The sequence below is a fragment of the Falco cherrug genome, chromosome 8 (genome assembly GCF_023634085.1).
Source record: "Falco cherrug isolate bFalChe1 chromosome 8, bFalChe1.pri, whole genome shotgun sequence".
Classification (NCBI taxonomy): domain Eukaryota; kingdom Metazoa; phylum Chordata; class Aves; order Falconiformes; family Falconidae; genus Falco; species Falco cherrug.
This window is the reverse complement of record NC_073704.1, coordinates 17,550,525-17,569,692: the sequence shown is the minus strand read 5'-3', so window position 1 is coordinate 17,569,692 and position 19,168 is coordinate 17,550,525. Positions and strand designations below refer to the sequence as shown.

The 19,168-nt window shown below is 35.5% G+C and overlaps 1 protein-coding gene across 1 annotated transcript in view; it reads right to left on the bottom strand.

The window, feature by feature from the left end:
* Positions 1 to 19,168, bottom strand: part of CCDC141 (coiled-coil domain containing 141) — a 103,694-nt gene that overhangs the window by 78,126 nt on the left and 6,400 nt on the right. Inside the window, exon 3 of the mRNA XM_027810731.2 lies at positions 17,709 to 17,831. Within this exon, the coding sequence (XP_027666532.2) occupies positions 17,709 to 17,831 (123 nt within the window). The remainder of the gene's footprint in view (positions 1 to 17,708; positions 17,832 to 19,168) is intronic.

Sequence of the window (19,168 nt, the reverse complement as noted above, 5' to 3'; positions counted from 1 at the left end):
CAGTACAAAGCGCAGCACTGTGAGGGCTGCTGTGGGGCTCAGCCAGACCCAGTACATTTACATATTTCAGAGTGCTTACTAGATATAGCTGAAAAAAGCTCACATTTAGGGTAAGTGGTGGCTAGAAAGCAAATCTGGAGATTTAATATGCTAGTCATCATTGTTTTCACTTAAAAATGACAAAGTGTCGGGGATTATTTTCCCTGGTATTTATCAAGGAACTGGGAAATTAGCAAAAGGACAGTATATAGTATTCCTGTCTTTCTAAAAAAACAGATTACAGTTTACTGAAAATAATGAAGGTTTGGGGTTTTTTTCCCCCACAGATAATTGCCTTCAGAAGTAACCTACAGGCACGTAGGTTATGTCTACATAATAGAGCACATCTTTGTCTACATTATTCACTTGTTTGAGAACACTGCGTTTTAAGTAAGGTCTTTAAATCTCCAACGGTGGATACAACACAAACAGGAAGAAGGAAGTTACCTCAGCTGGAAGGCCACTTTTCCCATCTTTTTAGGCCCCATTCTCAATTTTCCAGTTGGTTAACTTCAGACACATGGGATTTTCACAATAAAAATGCATCAAGCACATCAAAGGCAAACCTGCATTAATAGTGCAGTCACATTTCTATTGTGTTATATAATGCTAGTAAAATTAGTAGCTAGACTTGTGCTATTTTGTTCTCATCTTGCTAATTATACCACTGTTTCTAAGATTTTGCACAAAGAATACTAATGAACAGTTTATTTAACTGAAGCCATTTGCAAACAGGTTAATGAGCACACAACTCTTATATGCTGCTCTCCAAATAGTCTATATATTCAATAAATATATTTTAGTCTTCCAATTTATTTCTAATGCCAGGTGTTCTTGTTACCATTCATTACATTTCACAGACAATATATAAAGGCAGGACATGACATTTGCATTCTTTCAAAACAGACCTAGATATTGATTCTCAAAATGTATTTTGCAAATGCAGGCAGACTCCTTGTAACATGACTGTAAAAGGCTACCCTAATAAAAGCACAGTGTAAAACTATGGGTTTGTTATCATCAAGACACAGTCAAGGGTAATCTGACCAGCTTTTTAGACACGAGAGGAATTTACTACTAATTTTCCATGTCACACTGATTTGTTCTCTGTCCAATTTCATCAAAATAATATTTTCTAACTGCATATGATACCATAACACAAAGTGCCTAGAATCCTGCTTGTCCACAGGACACAGAAAAATGTTTCAGTCTTTCCTAACAGCTCAACTCACTCAAAGCAATAACACTCAAGACCCAAATTCAACACTAACATTATTTTACATTTACAAAAAGAATATTCTAGAAGAACTGTGAAGCAGGAAATAACACAAGATTTTTTTAAAAGCTATAAAAATGGGAAATAAATAAGGTTTATGGACGTCATTAGTTTTTTTCAGTAGCTTAACTACTGATAAATGAAGGTATATGAAGAGACCACAAAAGGGAAAACAAGATAACAAACAAAGGTTTCATGTGCAGACTGGGTCACTCCGTTCTTGTCATTTGTCACTCAGCACTAGCAAATAGCTGTTATGTCCTAAAGTTTGTTTAAAAATAGACCTAAAATTTAGGGCTATATCCTAACAACAAATTACCTCAATGTGGCTTTTTGGTTCTTTGATATTGATTCAATTCTATGATCTTTTTGTAGGAAGTGCAAGTGCATGTCAGAGTTCAGGTATGTCAATATCAACTTGCTTTTTTGCAGTGTTAAAATTGTCATATGGATTGTTCTAAACTGTAGTGAAGACACTGGAAACTGATGAGGATACTTGCTTCTCTGGGCAGCTACCTGCCCTCAACAGGCAAGAGATAAACCAAACCCACAGTTTTTAACAGCTGATACCATGCATTGGTGTGATTCTCATCCTCTTGCTTTCCAGCCACTTCAAGAGGCTTGCAGAGAGCTGGAGTCCCTGAAAGGCCCCAGTTCATTTCCAACCTGCAAAGTCTGGCTGTAGTGAGGAGGGAAACCATGAGACTATTTCTTGAAGCAGTCATTTGCCATGTAAGGACAGAAACATAAAGCAGTACGGAGTGTACAGACCACTCAGCCTCCAAAACAGCTATTACTGAAAAAGCCATTTGTCTTCTGTTTCTCTGCTCGCTCCTCATTTTGTATTCAAGGTCAGTTTAGCAGATGCTCCAGTCCAGGGCTGAGATAACCCAAAGACAGCTTATCACTTCCCAGACTGCTTCCCTGTTTGCTATGAGTGCTGTGCTTCATCACAGACTCTTACCCCTAAAGTTTCTAAAGGATGTGAAAGGTGATGTGATTATTTTTTTAACTAAGTTAAAATTATTTGATGTTATAACACACAGTTTACCCTCTTTTTTATAGGTAAGCATTTTTAGTTGCAACCTATAGGCTACAAAGTTACTTTCAAACATGCTGAGATATTTGTATCTCTCTGCTGCTACAGAATTATCTCATTTCAACAACATTATCTATAAAATTTTAGGTAGCTGAGATTGGCTTTAGGGGAAAGAAAGACTTTCTGCTGCAAGGAACATACCAAGGCTATATTTCACAATATTTCTATATCTTGGTAAATCTTATGCAGAGCTGTAGAAGGTTGCACTGAAGTCATGCGCAACTGATTACTTTTCATTTCAGTGTATTCTTCAATAGGAAAGCTACCGAATTGATGGATTTAAAACTCCTCAAGACAGTTTATATAGCAATTAAGCAAAACAAAAAAAAGACAAAACCCAAAAATATCTTACAGCCTGATCAAGCCTGAAAAGTCAAGTCAAACTTCCTCCATAGTCAAATATTCTGTAACTGTTTAAAGTACAGGAAAATCTGTCATTTTCTATGTATCCCTGACATTTTTCTGCACATTGTAAACATCTCTTCACTTCTACCCCTGGCTGCATATAATCCCAGCTGAGAAAAGTACAGAGGAAACAGGAGCTTGACAGGAGAACCTGGGACAGAAGAAGAAATACATTTCTGAGCCAGCAACACCTGGAGCAGGCACAAGAGCTTCCCTTCCAATTATCTCACTACAAAATTGGATCAAAGTGATAGAGTTAACAATATGTTGAATACCACTGCTCATAAAGATTTATTGCTGATTGTCTTTAAACTTTTTTTTTTTTCTTAAATCAATATAGATCACCAAAATCTCATTGTGTTGTATTAAATCAAAATTAACACTTCTCTTCACTTGGAAGGTTATTTCCAAATAATCATTTATGAAATATTACTAGGTAGAAGAGCTGCGAGATGTTTGACAAAATTGTTCCATAACAATTCATAAACCTTGCAACTCATAGCACTGTGCAAGAATCATACTTTTATACAAAAGTATATATTGCAAGAACTGTGTTTACTGCAACAACAATAATAAGCCCTAACGCTAACACATCTGTAGTTTACTCAAGCCCTCTTATATTTCTTAACCTTGTCTCTTGTCCTTGCCAATTGCAGCATGCTTATCCACAGCACTGCCACTTTTCAACAGTATTTTTCAGAGAAAACAAGGCAGCAACGGGTAGAAGTCTACACTATGGTATCTGTTTTGCGTGCAGCTGGTGAAGACACACCTAATGTAAGTTTAAAGTCACTCATTCAGCACAGTGCAATGTCAGTAGCCTAGAACTCAGTGCTAGTGCAGTATTTACTTCTCAAGTTGTTTTACTGCTTTTGCTGATGTTGTACCTTCACTAAAAGCTGGGGCCAAACATTTCTGCCATCTGCACTGTAAATCCTTTAGTGCAGTGCAGCTCAAAAAAGATCTGAGAATTAATCCTATTGCAATTTACCACTTCTTGCCACAGGATGCTTGGAACTTAACTAAGCATTATAGGGCTTTGAGCACAAGAAATGCACCAGCTGCAAATGAACAAACCCTGCTCTTGATGGACATAGAATGATTCCTAGAAAGGTTTCTAAAAGTAAACAACTAAAGTTTGGCAGATGATTTTAGTAGAAGTGGCAGGTAATTGTGGTTCATACTACTGAACTATGTAGCTATATCTGAGCTAGTTTTAAAGTTAGTTCACAGATGTCTACGCAAGGTGTAAGCATAAGATAGACCTGCTGTCAGAACTCAGAATGTAACATTCAAAACAGAAACAACATAGGTTTTTAATAACCCAGTCACTACCTTACCCATATGCAACAAAGTATCCATAAGCTTTTCATTACCATACACAGTACTATTTAACTTCAGACACCGATCAATTGCTCTCTTACCTCACCATTTCTGGTTGAATAGTTTCATGGTCCCACCTTAATTCATTTATACAAAAGTTAAGTACTGAATCTAGTTAGAGTTTTGGCATTGCCTTGAGCTTGCAAAACTCTGCATTGCCTCACAATCACTTACATGCAAATATACAAGAATATCTAAAGTGCAGGAAATGGATTTATACTGCAGTTCTTACCAGATCCATACTCATTCCACAGCTGATGAGATATTTTTCAGGCATTATATATTATTCACAGAAGAGAAAATACCTGCTTCCTTGGCTGTAGGGCCAAGGAAGTGCCTTGCTTTAACTTTTGTACAGCACATTTAAGAAATCTTAAAATCTTTCAAAGCAAGTAAAGCTGGGGGGGTGTGGGGTGGTGGAATAAATAAACAATGCATTTGTAAGGTATGTTTCTGTTACACTCTAATTTTACGTAATCATTATAGGTTTTGGTTTCCTATTTCCTGTATGAAAAACCTGCCTTTCAGTAAAACTGCTAATATTCAATTGACTCATTTTTATGTAGTGTTTAAAAAGCTTTTTAAAAATATCCAGCTGTTTCTCCCAAACGAATAAAGATCTCCTGTATTAAAAAATAAAAAGTGTGCAGTGAGCAGCATTTTACCCTTCCTGGCCAATAAAAACACATTGATCATTTCTGCTTTTCTTCAGATGGCAAAACTCCACACTAGGTCTCGCTGTCAATAGCTTAAAAAAAGTACCAAGTAGTGGATGAAAAGGCAGAATAAATCACTGCCTTCTTGCATTGGCAACTCAGAAACGGTGCTAAAACAACGGCAGAGTCATTTGGGTAGCTCATGCAAGGCTGCTCCTGGGTTCTTTGATAGACATAAACTGCTTGTAGCAGTGTCTGCACAAATAATCATTTTTCTAACCAATGTATGGAGGTGTTTATTTGGAGTATAGTTAGTGAATCTGTCAAAAAGAAACCATTATCAGGTGCTGTATTTTCCAAATGTTTTCAATTCAACATTGTTTATGCTAGGTAATTGAATTGATGAGTAAAAAAAAAACCATTTTTTTTTCCTTAAAACTTCCCATTATAATTATTGCAACCATTCACAGAAATCGTCAATTTGAAAATTGGTCATTCATTAGCTGAAAAATCACTGTATAGCTCCATGGTCCTTACAGGCTTTTTTCAAATTTACATGTAGTTGGGGGTTTGTTTGGAGAACATAGCTAAATAACAATGTCTACTAGCATATGCAAATACACTCTCCTACCTCTGGATCCTAATATTTGACATGTCTATTTGCACTCTAAAGCATAAGCATTGATCCTTAGGGTGCAAGGAAATCAATGCTGCTTTAGCTCTTTTGGCCTCCCCTCTGACTTCCAAGGAGGGTAGAGCAGGCTAGTAGCTTGAAGCATTTAAGTAGATTGTGATCCCCTTAATTTCTTAAGTTTATTAATTTTATCAAAAAAGTTTCACAGAAAATTCACTCAAGTTGGTTCAAGGAAACACAAATTAGACCACAACCAGCACTTTAAAAAAGCCAACAAAACTCAACAACCACCACCCAAAAAATACCAGCAAACCACCAACAGTATGTAGATAGAATTTATGCTGCCCTTTGACAGGCTATTTTATAGCAAAGAGAACTAAATAGAACTTTTAACTATGTCTGGGTTTTAGAACACTCATGTTGGTAGACACTGCTGAGGAAATTCAGAAGATTCCCACATGCCCTGGGAAAGGTGGTGTCCAACAGACCTCTCCCATCACAGTATTGAAGAGCCAGGATCTGAATTCACTTTATCAGGAATAGCTATGACTCTAAACTGAATTTGGTCCTGAGTATTTTTTCAGACTCAGGTAATAGAAATTAAATCACTTTCACACTCATGATAAATGTTTGAATTATCAGAAGAAAACATACTGAGAAGCTAGTTCATGAAAACAATTAAAGAGAGACTTTGGAAAACATTTTTATCTTTCTAAGTATCCATATACTTACCACTAAATACCACATCTCCAAGATACTAACAGCCTCCATTTAATAAAATTAACATAAGGGAGAAGAAATTAATTGATAACCTCTGTCCATAAGTTAAAGTAAAGAGAGAGGTGTCATTTCTTATGTACCTGAAACACTTGTATTTTCTTCCAGAGAATTTTGAGCACAGTAACGAAGTATTTAATCTTATTTTGTCCATGAATAGCATTGGCGTGTAAGGGCAGATAATGGGTTGGGAGAGTGGTCGTCGAACAATAGCAATACATCTAAAAAAGAAATGTTACTTCTAAACCAGCCATTTTAATACTACCTGATAAAAAAGTTGAAGTAAAGGCTAAAAGAAGGCATTATTATATTTTTCTCACTGAGGCATAAAATAGTTGCATGCACAACTCTGTGGAAGTGGTGGCATTCATGAATTATCCAACATTCTAGAATAGCTCTGTAACTAATATAATGTTACAGGAGTTAAGTATGTGATACTGATAGTCTTTTTACTAATTCAACATCTTCATATTAATCTATGACAAGAAATAGTTTTCATTTCTTAATTCTGACATGTTAAAAACAAACAAAAAGGTGAAAGATTGTCAGAACTTCACACACAGATTACTTGTCACTAGTAGGTAAATTTCCTCCAAATTATCATACCACTTTCACAGGTGTCCTGAATACACTGTGAAAAAGCAGGTGGCATCTAAGGTAGCTTCATTTGGAATGTCTTTTTAAAGAGCTGACCATTTTGAAATAAAACTAGACATGCATTTATTCTAATATTACATCAGCTTCAACATATTAAGAATACATTTCAAAAGTTAAATCCTTCCTAACTACTCAGTATGGACTTTGTAAAATCGGTATAGGGCACAGAAGTACATTTTTTTCTGAAAGAGGAAATTTTTCTCAACATTTGTATGTGAAAAGTATGCTATATTTTCAAGTAACTGATTAGCTGTGAGGCACATAATCCCTAAGACAGAGAAAACTGGGATAACTTTCAAAAACTATCAGTCATGCTTCACACATTTTTTTTTCCATTAATCTGAAAGTTAAAGCAAACTAAACTGCTGTATTTAATGAAATGCAAAAACAGTGTGCATAAAGTTACAAAAAAGCATTAGAAAATTGCTCATGTAATAACTTTTTAGTTTTTATAACTGATTCATTGAAATTTTGAAATACAGACTTAACAATTTCTTTCATGTATATTGAAAATGGTTCACACATTTATAGCAACTATGTATTTTATTTTTTTTTTAATAATAGCTCCTCTAGTCTACAAAAACCTAATATAGTCTCAAAAAAGTTGTCATTTTGTCTGTTACACCAGCCACAGAACACAGCTGCATTTTGAGAAGACAGACTAGTAAGAAAAGATAAATATTTTACAGGAAACTTTACTTTGTTGAGGAATAGTTCAAATACATAAGATGGTCTTCAGAGGGATATTAAGGTTTTATTGCCATGAATGTGGAATTATGCTTTCCACAGCTGTCAAAGCCATTAGTTACGGTGAACTTTTCAAATATTTATCCTCAACTGTTTGGGTTTTCAGATACATATGGAAATAGTTTTGGTTGTTTTTTTTTTTTAAATAGAGTAGACTGATATTACTGGTTTTATACTTTTCATTTTTGAAATATAAACTTTTTATCAACACAGAATCACAGAATAATTTCTGTTAGAAGGGAGTCCACAGGTCATCCCTTGCTCAAGTTACCCAAGGATTTATCCTATGAAGTCTTGAACATCTCTAACAATGAAAGTTCCAAAACTCTGGGCAAACCGTTCCAGAATTTAACCACCTTCATTTTTTTCCCTAATATCTAATTGGAATTTCCTTTTTTCCCAACTTATGTCCCTTGTATTAGAAGCAAGTTTAGTAAGACGAAAAAAGTATATTTCCATCAAAAAACAATGACTCATGGGAAGCAGAATATTTCACAGAAATCTGAATTTTGATGAGGTGTTTTTTAAAAATTTAATTAATCCAACAGAGCCTTCCAGTAAAGCCATAACTTTGTTTCAATCAGGTTTTGGATTGGATGTTTCAGTTCTCTGTTTTGGCATGATTTCTCAATAAATACATTTTTTAAAATGTGGTTTTTTTCCAATAGAGCAGAAACAAATTTGGAAGGGTATTTTCTGCTGGAATAGTCTGGTTTGTGTTTGTTTTATTTTTCCAGTTTGAATGGGGAAAATAAAAGAAACACACCCAGCTCTGAGCATGTGGTGCTGTTATTTCTGAAATTAACAATTACGTGATACGAACATGTCCAGAGTACTTTTTACTTCATATGATACTTGTTTCTTTCACGAACTTTCATTCCCTGTGAACACAGGAAAACGGAATGGTACATTTCTTTTGGAGTTTTCAGTAGCTGGCATAAAGCTTGACAATATAAAGAATGCCCAGCATGTAGTCAAAAAGAAGTTTGTACAAACACACGACTCAGTAAAACCACATCAGAAAAGCACTGTTTTAAAAACTACAGGCCAGTTTCAGTTTCTATGCAAGATGCTATTTTTCCTTTCCACTGCCACACCGCTGTATTGTTGGTAGCTTAAAGGGAACACTGTTGTGGTTACGATGCACTGAGAGGAAACCAAGCGGGATGCAGTCCCAGTCCTGCAGCGCTACACCCTGTGCTGCCGGATATTGCCGCACTGGCGCAGCCACGCAGCATTCCCCCCACCTATTTTCAGGGTACATTTGGGTCTTACACTGTAGCAAAGACAGAATGTGAATAGCTGAAGGTCTAGAAAAGTCTTTTCTGTGTAAACTGGGATGGATAGTATAGCTTTTGTATGCATTCATTCACAGCCCAGTATTTGGGTACTTTACATCTGGTTAAGAGAGCGCAGACAGGGAGTGGGGCATTGCCTTGTGCCTTCCCTGATTGTGGTATGCTGAGCATCCCTCCCTCTCTGAGAGGAAACAAAATTTGGCCTTCTAGAGTACACACTCAAGTGCATTCTTATAATGTATTCAGAAAGCTTCTGGAGGCCAAGCAAAGCACAGAGGAAAATGCCTAACAATCAGAGAGATTGAAGCACTGGCAGAGACTGGCAAACTCCTAAGGAAAATAAGGACTAGATACAGGTTGGACTTAAACGTCATAGAGGCCTAGAGGGGACAGCATACAGTATGTTGCAACCCAAAAAGCCATGTGGAGCTGCTAACATCAGTTAAAAACTAAAGGGAAAGACAAGATTTATGAGGACAGCGATTAGAGAAAGGCTGACAAGTGCAATACAGTTACAACAAAACACAGCTCTGTACAACGCTTCTGGTGGTGTTGGCATGTTTACTTGAAGGAAAAAGTTGAAGTCACGATATTTTAGCATTAGTTTGTGGAATCCTAATGCAGACTGCAATGCTTAAAATTATGGTTCTATTTCATTATAAGACTGTTACTTGTGAATTTGCCAAACCAGAGTGAAACTTCATGTAGCAGGATCTGTGTCATACTGGATTTTTCTGGAAAGTTTCAATTAAAACATAAAATTCTACATTTCTAAAAATAAGACAAAGGAAGAATACATCATTAAAAGGTACTAGTTTTGCTGAGGAGTTCTAGCACACAATCTGCAGCAAGGGGCTTCAGAGGCTGGAAGACACCGTGGACTGAGGGAACAGGGAATTAAAACTGTCCCTTTTTCAGTTCTGAGTGCTTGTGTTTGCAGTCGGTAGTTTTTACCACGGTAAGAAACGTGGCCATGAATCAAAATACTATCGTTTAGTATACCATTTACATAATTGTTTAGTTACTGCAGTACCAAGGAACACTGGACCCACTGTATTTTGGTACAAAGTTATATTATTTTATACTCTACCCCTAGCTAAAATTAGGAATGCAAATATAGAATTATAATTAGCATGTCATAGAACTCAAACAAATAGTATTAGGTGAAATCATAGGCATTAAAACCAGGTCAAATCCTGCACTTTCACTCTTAATTTTCATGAGGGGCAGACATCTGCAAAACCTAATTCTACCAGTTTCATTACAAAAAGATTGTATTCCTGTTCATGTTAATAAAATTCTCAAATTATTTTAAAAATGAAACTGCAGATATTTTAGGTACAGTCGTAATTTCACAGGTAGAATTTCTTTCACTCCCTGAACTTCTTTGCCAATACGCATCTCAAAAAAAACCAAAAACTGTATGTCAGTAAAGTTTTTACCTTTTTCTTCCTGAATTCAGTCATTATAAAATATGCTTTTCCCTCTGAAATACTATCTAATATTTCTTCTTACATAGGCAGGAGCTCCTGAATCAATTTAATTCATCACTAAAATTCATAATCCTCAGTAGTTTATGTCAACATGACCAACTGAGATTTAAATTATTAGTTATCATACAATCAAGAACTCAGAAGTGCAGAACTTCAATAAAACAAAGATCCATGAGTTTTCATCTTCTGTTAAGATTACACAACACCTGGGTCAGCAAGTTCAGGCCCCCAGCTCTTAAAAACAATTTCAGACAGTCCTTTTCACAAATAGTTCTTATTGCCAATCAAAATCACCTAGGATATTTTCCCCTTTTATTCCCATTGAAAAATCTATTTTGGGACATTTCCTTTACAGTTAGAAACGTTTTCCAGCCTATGTTTTTTAATGATTTTTATGTGCTATAAATATTCTTAAGCCACCAGTGGCCTTCAACTTAAAGCAGTTGCTCTCCTGCGGTGTTTACCCATGCAATACATTTCTGAGAATCTCAGTCTTTCTGCTGATGCAGGCAAAACGTTTTCTTAGTCCACTCTTAGAAATAAAGTGATACTCTTCCCTTTGGTACCCCGTACTAGACACCTACCTTCAGTTTGATGTCAGCTTTTTTCAGTATAGATAACCAGAATCCTAAATTTCTACTCATACTTCTGAATTCTTTTCAGAATAGTTGTAAATATCAGATCCTAGACTGTTTCCACAGCCATGGTGCTAACCATGTTCCACAATCAATTGGTAAATTTATGACTGCAACAGAAATACTTGCTATTCGCTTTAACTATGCAAGCTTATATTTGGATTGTTGAACTTCATAACATTTCCGTTATTATATTACTGAAGTTCATGTGCTTCCTCCCGACCTGCTTCTTTTCATGATCAGGTTGCTCCCAATGAGCAATATTCTCATCAGAACTGGATATCAGATTGCTCTGGAAGAAGAGAGCTTCAGAAAACTCTGCCTTTTCTTCCTTTTTTTCATCTATTTCTGTCTCTCATTGTTATTTCCTGAAAAACAGGTAGGGCTTGTCAAACTGTTTGAGCAGACTTGCATGCATAGCTGACTGGATCACACATTTCTCTCATAACTGTGGAACTACAACTAGCTTATCTTTAAACTGTGATACTGATCAGGGTTGTCTTTCCTTCTTCCTTCCCTGTATTTTTTCTCATTATTATTTTGGGCCACATTACACACATTAGCTCATATTTTACATTACACAACACAAGTAGTTATTAACTTGAAGACCAGAAAGTAGCCATAAAACTCTTTTGAGATGAACACTATTTCAGTGGGATTTTTTTTTATGCAAATATTGAAACTGGTGACCAAGCTGAACTAACATTGACAAAAATATTTATTAAATCTTACCTTTTCCCTTCTTTCTTTTTTTTCAAATCACTTGCAAAAATCAGCTCTGCTTTATGAAGAAAATGCAGCTAGACTTTGCTGCTAGTTGTACTGTTGGGCACCTCAATAATTAATGCAAATAATTCAGAAGATATTAACAAATAATTTCTTTTATAACTAATTTGCTGAAAAATAAGTATTATGAAAATATTTTGACTTTAAATAACTGCAAAACTTACTTAAAAGACATAAAATGCAAAAAATGAGCATATTATCACTTTTTTAAGAATGTAATTTTCCAATTTGTTTTTCTTGGATATTAGCATATAAATTACTATTTTGCAATTTATGCTCTGTGAATTGAAGTAAATAAAATAATTAGGTGCAATCTTCAGGTTCACGAGTCAAATTAATAACACTGTTGGTTTAAAATTTAAGTTTATAGGCTGGATTTATTTCTGTTTCATAGTAGTTCTGCCAGTCTCTTTCATGATAAAACCCAGAACTTTGGAAGCAAACCAAAAATGCCATTGTTTGTCTTAGTGGGGATTTTAACATTGTCATAGCCAAAAGCATAGCATGGCAACACACAGTTTGGTTGGTTTTTTGTGTTTTGGGTTTTTTTTAATGGTCCAGAAAGCATTAACATTGGGAAATTCAAACACTAAGACAGCATGTTATCTCCAGATAGGCCTTCTATAGGCAACAACTGAATTATGAAGAACAGAAGAAAGGGAGAGAAATATGTGTGCACAATGCAATCATTTTACCTCCTGGAAGCTCTTTCTCTCAAGTTTTTCTGGTTTTGATTCTTGTCACTTTTTTTTTTTTTTTTTTAATTGTAAAGAGTAAAACATCAAAGCATACCTGTGCATATATTTACTTTTCCAGAACACACAAATCTGCTAAAGATCATCTAAACAAGGATGAGGCAGATGTTGGGAAGGAGACTTGCATGAGGTCACAGAAGTCGCTATTTTTAACAAAACAATGCTGATATGGTCTAATTTAGCAAAAGAGAAACAATGTATTAGTTTAGAATCAGAACATATTAGCTAAGACTACTGAAGGGTCAGATCACAGAGATAAAGGGCTCTGATTCCAAACCTGAAAACACTTATTTTTCATTCTTAGCCACGTTCAAAAGAAACATTTCAGTTCAGTTCATGGAACCTGCAACAATCAATACATATAAGTGCTGGAAGCATCTAGACCTGTCAAATGAATTCATCAATTATAAAAAAAAATGTAATTCTTTAACACTTACAAACACCAGATTTATATCCAAAGGAAAACAAATCTATAAGTTTGCCTAGAGCAAATTACAAGTAGATACACATTTCCCTAATCAATTAGGCATTATGGAACAAAATTAAGAAACTGAACTATAGTTTACCTCTTAAATAACTGTTGCTAAACAAGTTTCATTAATCTTCTGAGCTACTAGTAATCAGTATGACAATTCAACAAAACCAGATAGAATAATTTCCTCTATAAAGGACATCAATATAGCACATATAAATAAAATTTTAAGAGCATTGAAAGGAATTTTAACTAGACATTGTAAACATCATGTACATGGGTTTTGTTTAATCTGTTTTACTACTTCCTGTTCAGCATTTATTCTTTCAACTCCCTCCGTTTCCTAATCCATAAAGATTTGAAATGGGGAGATTTTCAAAACTTGTATTCTGCTTTTTCTTAGAATAGTGGGGTGTTCCCACTGCCCAAATTCAATAGAAAAAATTTACAACAGTAATGAGTGTGATAGAGGGCATTCTAGCAAAGGATTCTATTTTGGATGTGTTTTTTCCTAATGCCCTAAAGTACACACACTAGTTTTGTGTCACAATAATTCTGAACATTAAAAGCAGTAAAGAAATGTTCCAAAAATCATTGCTTACTTATTCAATGGGTCTGTTCCTATTTCCCTTTAAAGTACCTTCTGCCTTACTGAGTATCAAACTAGTTGTTCAGGTCTTTTTAACTCTCATTAACACTGTTAAGTCATAAACAATTCCCTTGAATAGCAAACTGAATTATGTTCCTTCTCCTCTAGAATCAGAAGTACTATAAACTGATCACTGAGCCAAATTTTGTCCTTACTTACACTGGTGAATCATCAACGTGTGACGCTGATGAAAGAAGTTGGCCTGAATATTTGAACTATACACTGGGACAAGGATAATGACGCTAAAAAGCAAAAGGATGATCAAAACCCACAATGAGTTTGCAAAATAACATGGGACAATGCCAGCATGGCCAACTATTCCATAAATTACCTTCTAAAAGTCCATACGTTCTTCAGCACTGATTCTAAAGATGTATTTAGTATTAATCATCTAACTCTTCCTTTAAACAAGACTAGCTTTGCATTCAGATCATTGCTGGTACAGGGAATTCTGACCGTCCTGCACAAATGCTTAACTTTGAATTGAACTAATCAGCAAAGTTAAGCATATGTGTATCCAGTATTAATATCTGTCAGGAAACATGACTTTTTAGGTTTTTTTTAATACAACAATAAAAGAGAAATAGAGAAAGGCAATTCAAAGCTGCCTCGTTATACTTCCAATTCAGGTGACTGAAAAATTCCACAATATACAAAATTATATCAATTTCCTGGGGATCCAAGTGGAAAAATTCTTAATTGCACTGTTTTCTATTTGTAAACCATCCCAGCTCTAAAATTAAAAACCATAAGGGTTCTATCCTCCCTTCTTTCTAATGAAGCACAGAAAAGAAAAACCAAACTTTTTTGTCCTCTTGCTATAATATAAATTTCTAATATTTTTACTTTGAAAAGTTAGACTGATAAAAAGCAAATGAAGCTAATATGGCATTCAGCAACTTTTCAAATTCAAGTTTCACCATTGAAGCAATTCATATCATCAACAATATGAATATTAAGTGTAACAAATACGCTGTTTTGAACTGGAAGGTATTTTTTGATGGATATTTGTAATTTATTTTATGGAAGCCTTCATTTTCATAAGAGTGTTGTTCTACCAAGATGTTTCTGCTTTGCTATATGCCATATTAGCATTACTACAGTGTTGTAACTGCCTATAAGTGTTTTAAAATATATGTAATTCTTAGATAAAATATCACAATGTTGCCACGTAACCGGAAAAAGTTTTATTGAGCACAAGACCCTAGGTTCATCTTTACCTTTTTTTAGACTAGTCATAATGCATTCCAAATGCCAAGATCTAATGTTATAAGCTATGTTATGTTATCAGCTGACACAGTCTGTCATTGATAGTCAGCTGGAACAAAATAGTAAATGAAAATAATAATTTGTAGCCAATATGGAAGAATTAAAAACTGCACTGCATAAGACCATAGCTGGGAGAATGTTCATGTATTTGTACAATTAAATATTGTTTAAATTTACTCACTCTCTGCTCAGTAAGGGTAAAAGATCAAACGTGATTACATATACTGAACACCATCAAAACAAGAACCATCTAGCAACTGCAATTTTGTATCATCTTTTCAACCCCATTCCTGCCACATTTCTAAATTCTTCTTTATCCTCTCATAAGTAACTAAATCTTTATGTCCATAAATGTTGAAGACAGAGATTACTACGTCTTTATCCATCTTCACATAAATTATGCATAATTCATACAAACGCCAATAGAAAAAGTTTCTATAATCCATTCTTCAAAGACTAAGAATCATTCTTGTAAAAAAATTTTGATGAGTGGATTTAGTAACTTAAGGCTGAATAATTAGTGACAAGTGTTAACAGCTTATTATAAGACAGAAAGGGTCATGTCTGAAAAATGCACAGTCAGTACTAATTGTAATGACATTGCAGTCCTGTATTGTTGCAGCTCTTAAATTATTGAGGAAAAAATAGTCACTTTTAACTTAATCCTTTTATAGAATGTTCATTAATCAATGCTGAATTTTGCAAGGACTCCAGGTATAAAGCATGAAATAATGACTATTTGTTCCTGATATATTTGGATGAGAAGAATTTTTTTAACACTTTATGTAGAATAGATTTTCTGATCTGATATAATCTGTTAAGCTTTGGGGATCCAGATATGGATCAGTCATCTGGGTTCAAGCAATCAGTCACAAGACTTCACAAATACAAGTGGAAAATAGCATTTTCACCAATATTAACTAAAATATTTGATTATTGTGAGCAGAAAACACGTAAATGCTTTCTGATTATTGTGAGCAGAAAACATTTAAATGCTGCTAAATGAAAAACAAACCAGGTTTTGTGCAACTAGACTAAAAGGAAAACAAAGTCAAACATTTGAGTGAGCATCAGAGAACAGAAATCGTTAAAAAAATACCTAAAAGCATTTCAAGTAATTTTTTAATGAAAAGAAGCATATACAGAACATAAAGATTTTAAAAAGAAAAATGGAATAGCAGTTTGGGGATGCATCTAGAGACATCATTTATCATGGCTTTTTTTTTTTTTTTTTTTTTTTCTCCTTTCTGTTTTCTTTAATACAATGATTTCAAGATGGAGTCTGTGGAGAGGACTTTTTTGGTTTACTGTCTTTTTTCATGTCCTTACAAGTTTTCAGTAACACCTGCAAGGTCTCAGAACAATATTTATATAATTTTCTTCCCCTTAGCAAACAATATTTAATATAAATACATAACACACTAAAGTTTGACTTAATGATAAAATGTTATTTGAACTTTTATTTTTCTTTTAGAGATTGGAATTATGTTTTCTTTTTCCACTCTTTAAAATTTATTTTTGACAGTCAGGACACAACACTCAGCTTCTTCCTGTTGTCAGTGTATAAGAACTCAGCTAATTCTGAGTTGTTCAAACAGGATATAGCAGCTTGTTCCAGGAATGCCTGAGTGTAGCACTGATGGCAATAAAGATGAGGCACTTGCATCAGTAAAGATAGTAGAATCACACTCTCTGGTTTTTGGGCCAGTTGGGGTTTTGTTAATACTGTTCTTCATACTACTCAAAATCCACACTATGCACCATATTAGAATACATTCTCCTATACCGCATTAAATTATCTTGTGTAACATTTTAAATTTATGACTGGGGAAGCATATAGTCAACTAGCATTAAATCAAATACACTTGATCCTATCTAGATCATGTTTACTCTTTCAGATCTGAATTTTAGGTGATGTCAAAAAAAATAGAATTTATTTTAGAGGAATTAGAGGAAGATTGTAGAAGAATTTATCTACAGGCATAGTCATTCTGCCCTATGAAAACATGAAAACAAAATTTCTTTTTAGGTGCCTTTAAACTCTTCTCAGTGTCAAACATCCATATAAAATAATTCAGCTTTTCCATGCAAACATGTCACACTGTGTCCGAATGCCACTGTTGTTATAACCTGCTCTCAAGAATGCTAAAATCTGATTTAGGTCTGTTACTTACCTCATCTTCCTAGCTCAAGACAAGGCATATTTAATGTTATGATATCATTCTTACTGTATCTTACATCGACTAATATTCAATAAAACTATGCCTGAAATATCTGCTTCACACTTACAAAAACCTTGCTTGTGTTTACAGCTGCTATAAACTAACCAAACTTTTCATAACATAGGAGAAATAAAAAAGAAAATTTACATTCCATTATATTTAGCCATTACAGAGGGCTATAGGAATTTTTCACTTGACTTAACAGTCACTTATAAAGTGGAAGAAACAGTGCATCTTTACTGCTGCTGTCAGAAAACTGTAATTAACGCTGGGTGCATTTTCCCAGCGCAGACGCCTGGCTTTGATCTGCTGCACTGACAAAGGCCGAACATATTTTTCTCTGTGTGGAGTGTAACCTCACAGCCTTGTGTGCAGGAGGCCCAGGCAGCTCAGTCAGCTGTTGTACCTGGACTGTAATGACGGGGTGTACTGCTGTGTGGTCTTACCACGTCTTACCTTCAGTTTAGCTAGGAGGAATTCGTGATCTTGCAGTAGTTTTTTAGCCTCATCTTGATTGCTGCCGATTTCTAATAAATTTGGCGTTGATTCAGCCAGCTGAAGCTTCACCCATTTTCCACACTGTAATAAGTAAACAATTATAGCCTTCAGCAAACACAGGCTTTCCTTCATTGATGCACTCACGCAGACTCTCAGGTCACACGTTCTCCCCATGGTCACAGGAGCACAGGGACCCTCCCCATGGTCACAGGAGCACATGGACCCACAAACATGTATTCAATTGCGGAGTGAAGACACAGAGAATATAGCAAACTTTTTGAAACAGGTATCAAAATACCAGATTCTAGTCTTATCCAGTAGGTACTGCGTTTTTGGTTTTGCCTGTGAAGAGTAATGAGGATGAGCTGAAAAGGTTTCTCCAGCTCCTCTCCCCCTTCAGCTGAAGATTGCACAGATGGCTAAGGAAGCTGGGGGGTGGGTGGGAGGTACAAGTATGTTACAGCAGATGCAAAAACCATAACCTCAAATCTTATTTCCACCACACAGATCCAACATACCTCTATACTGAATATATATATAGAGAGAGATTGCACAGCTAGCAGCAGGGACAGCTAACAGCCTTTGGAATAGGAACCCAAGCAGCTATCTCCCATTGAGCCCTGGAGGGTACCCAAGGAAAGGAATCTTGACAGCAACCCAAAGCACAGTTAATTTGTTCCTCACTGTGTTGCAGAACTGCTGGCCTGAGAAGCGTGACTCGGAGAGGATGGTGATAAGGAATGGAGCAGTGATGTCACTGGAGGCTAGCATCACTCCCACGGCACACAGGGGAAAAATAAATGTCTTTACCCTGGACTTAAGTCTCCTTGCAACAAAATTACACCTGTACAGCAGTACAGTCCTCCAGGGAAGGGTGAGAACTGATAGGAGGAAACCTTCCCACCTGCACAACTGAGCTAACCCCATCCCGCATAACTGCCCTGATTCGGTGACAGCCGGACTCATTATCACCTTATTCTGCATTACAAACTAGTGGCTGAGGCTACTGTGATTTCCAAGTTGCCTGGAGAATGAAGAATCAAACTGCTAATAAATTCCAGCTGGGATTCGGCATCCAGCTTTACTCCCTGTGCCAAGTTTTGTGCAAACCGTAGGTGTGGGTTGCAGCTCTCAGAACAGGCCTTCAGGTGCTTGTAGGCAGCTATATACACATGAGGGCTTCCACTACGACACATGGGAATATGAATTCACAGCTTTCAAAAATAACCACTCGTTATCAGGTTTAGGGGTTTTTTTTCCCCCCAGCAAACACTTCAAAAAAAGACATGCAATCTGCAGTTATGGAGTTGGTAGACTACTAATTATGTAAAATTATTGCTAAATACAGTTTAAAAATATCTTGAGGAATCTCAGCTATGATTAAAGGTAACATCATGCTTATTTTCACAGCACTCTGC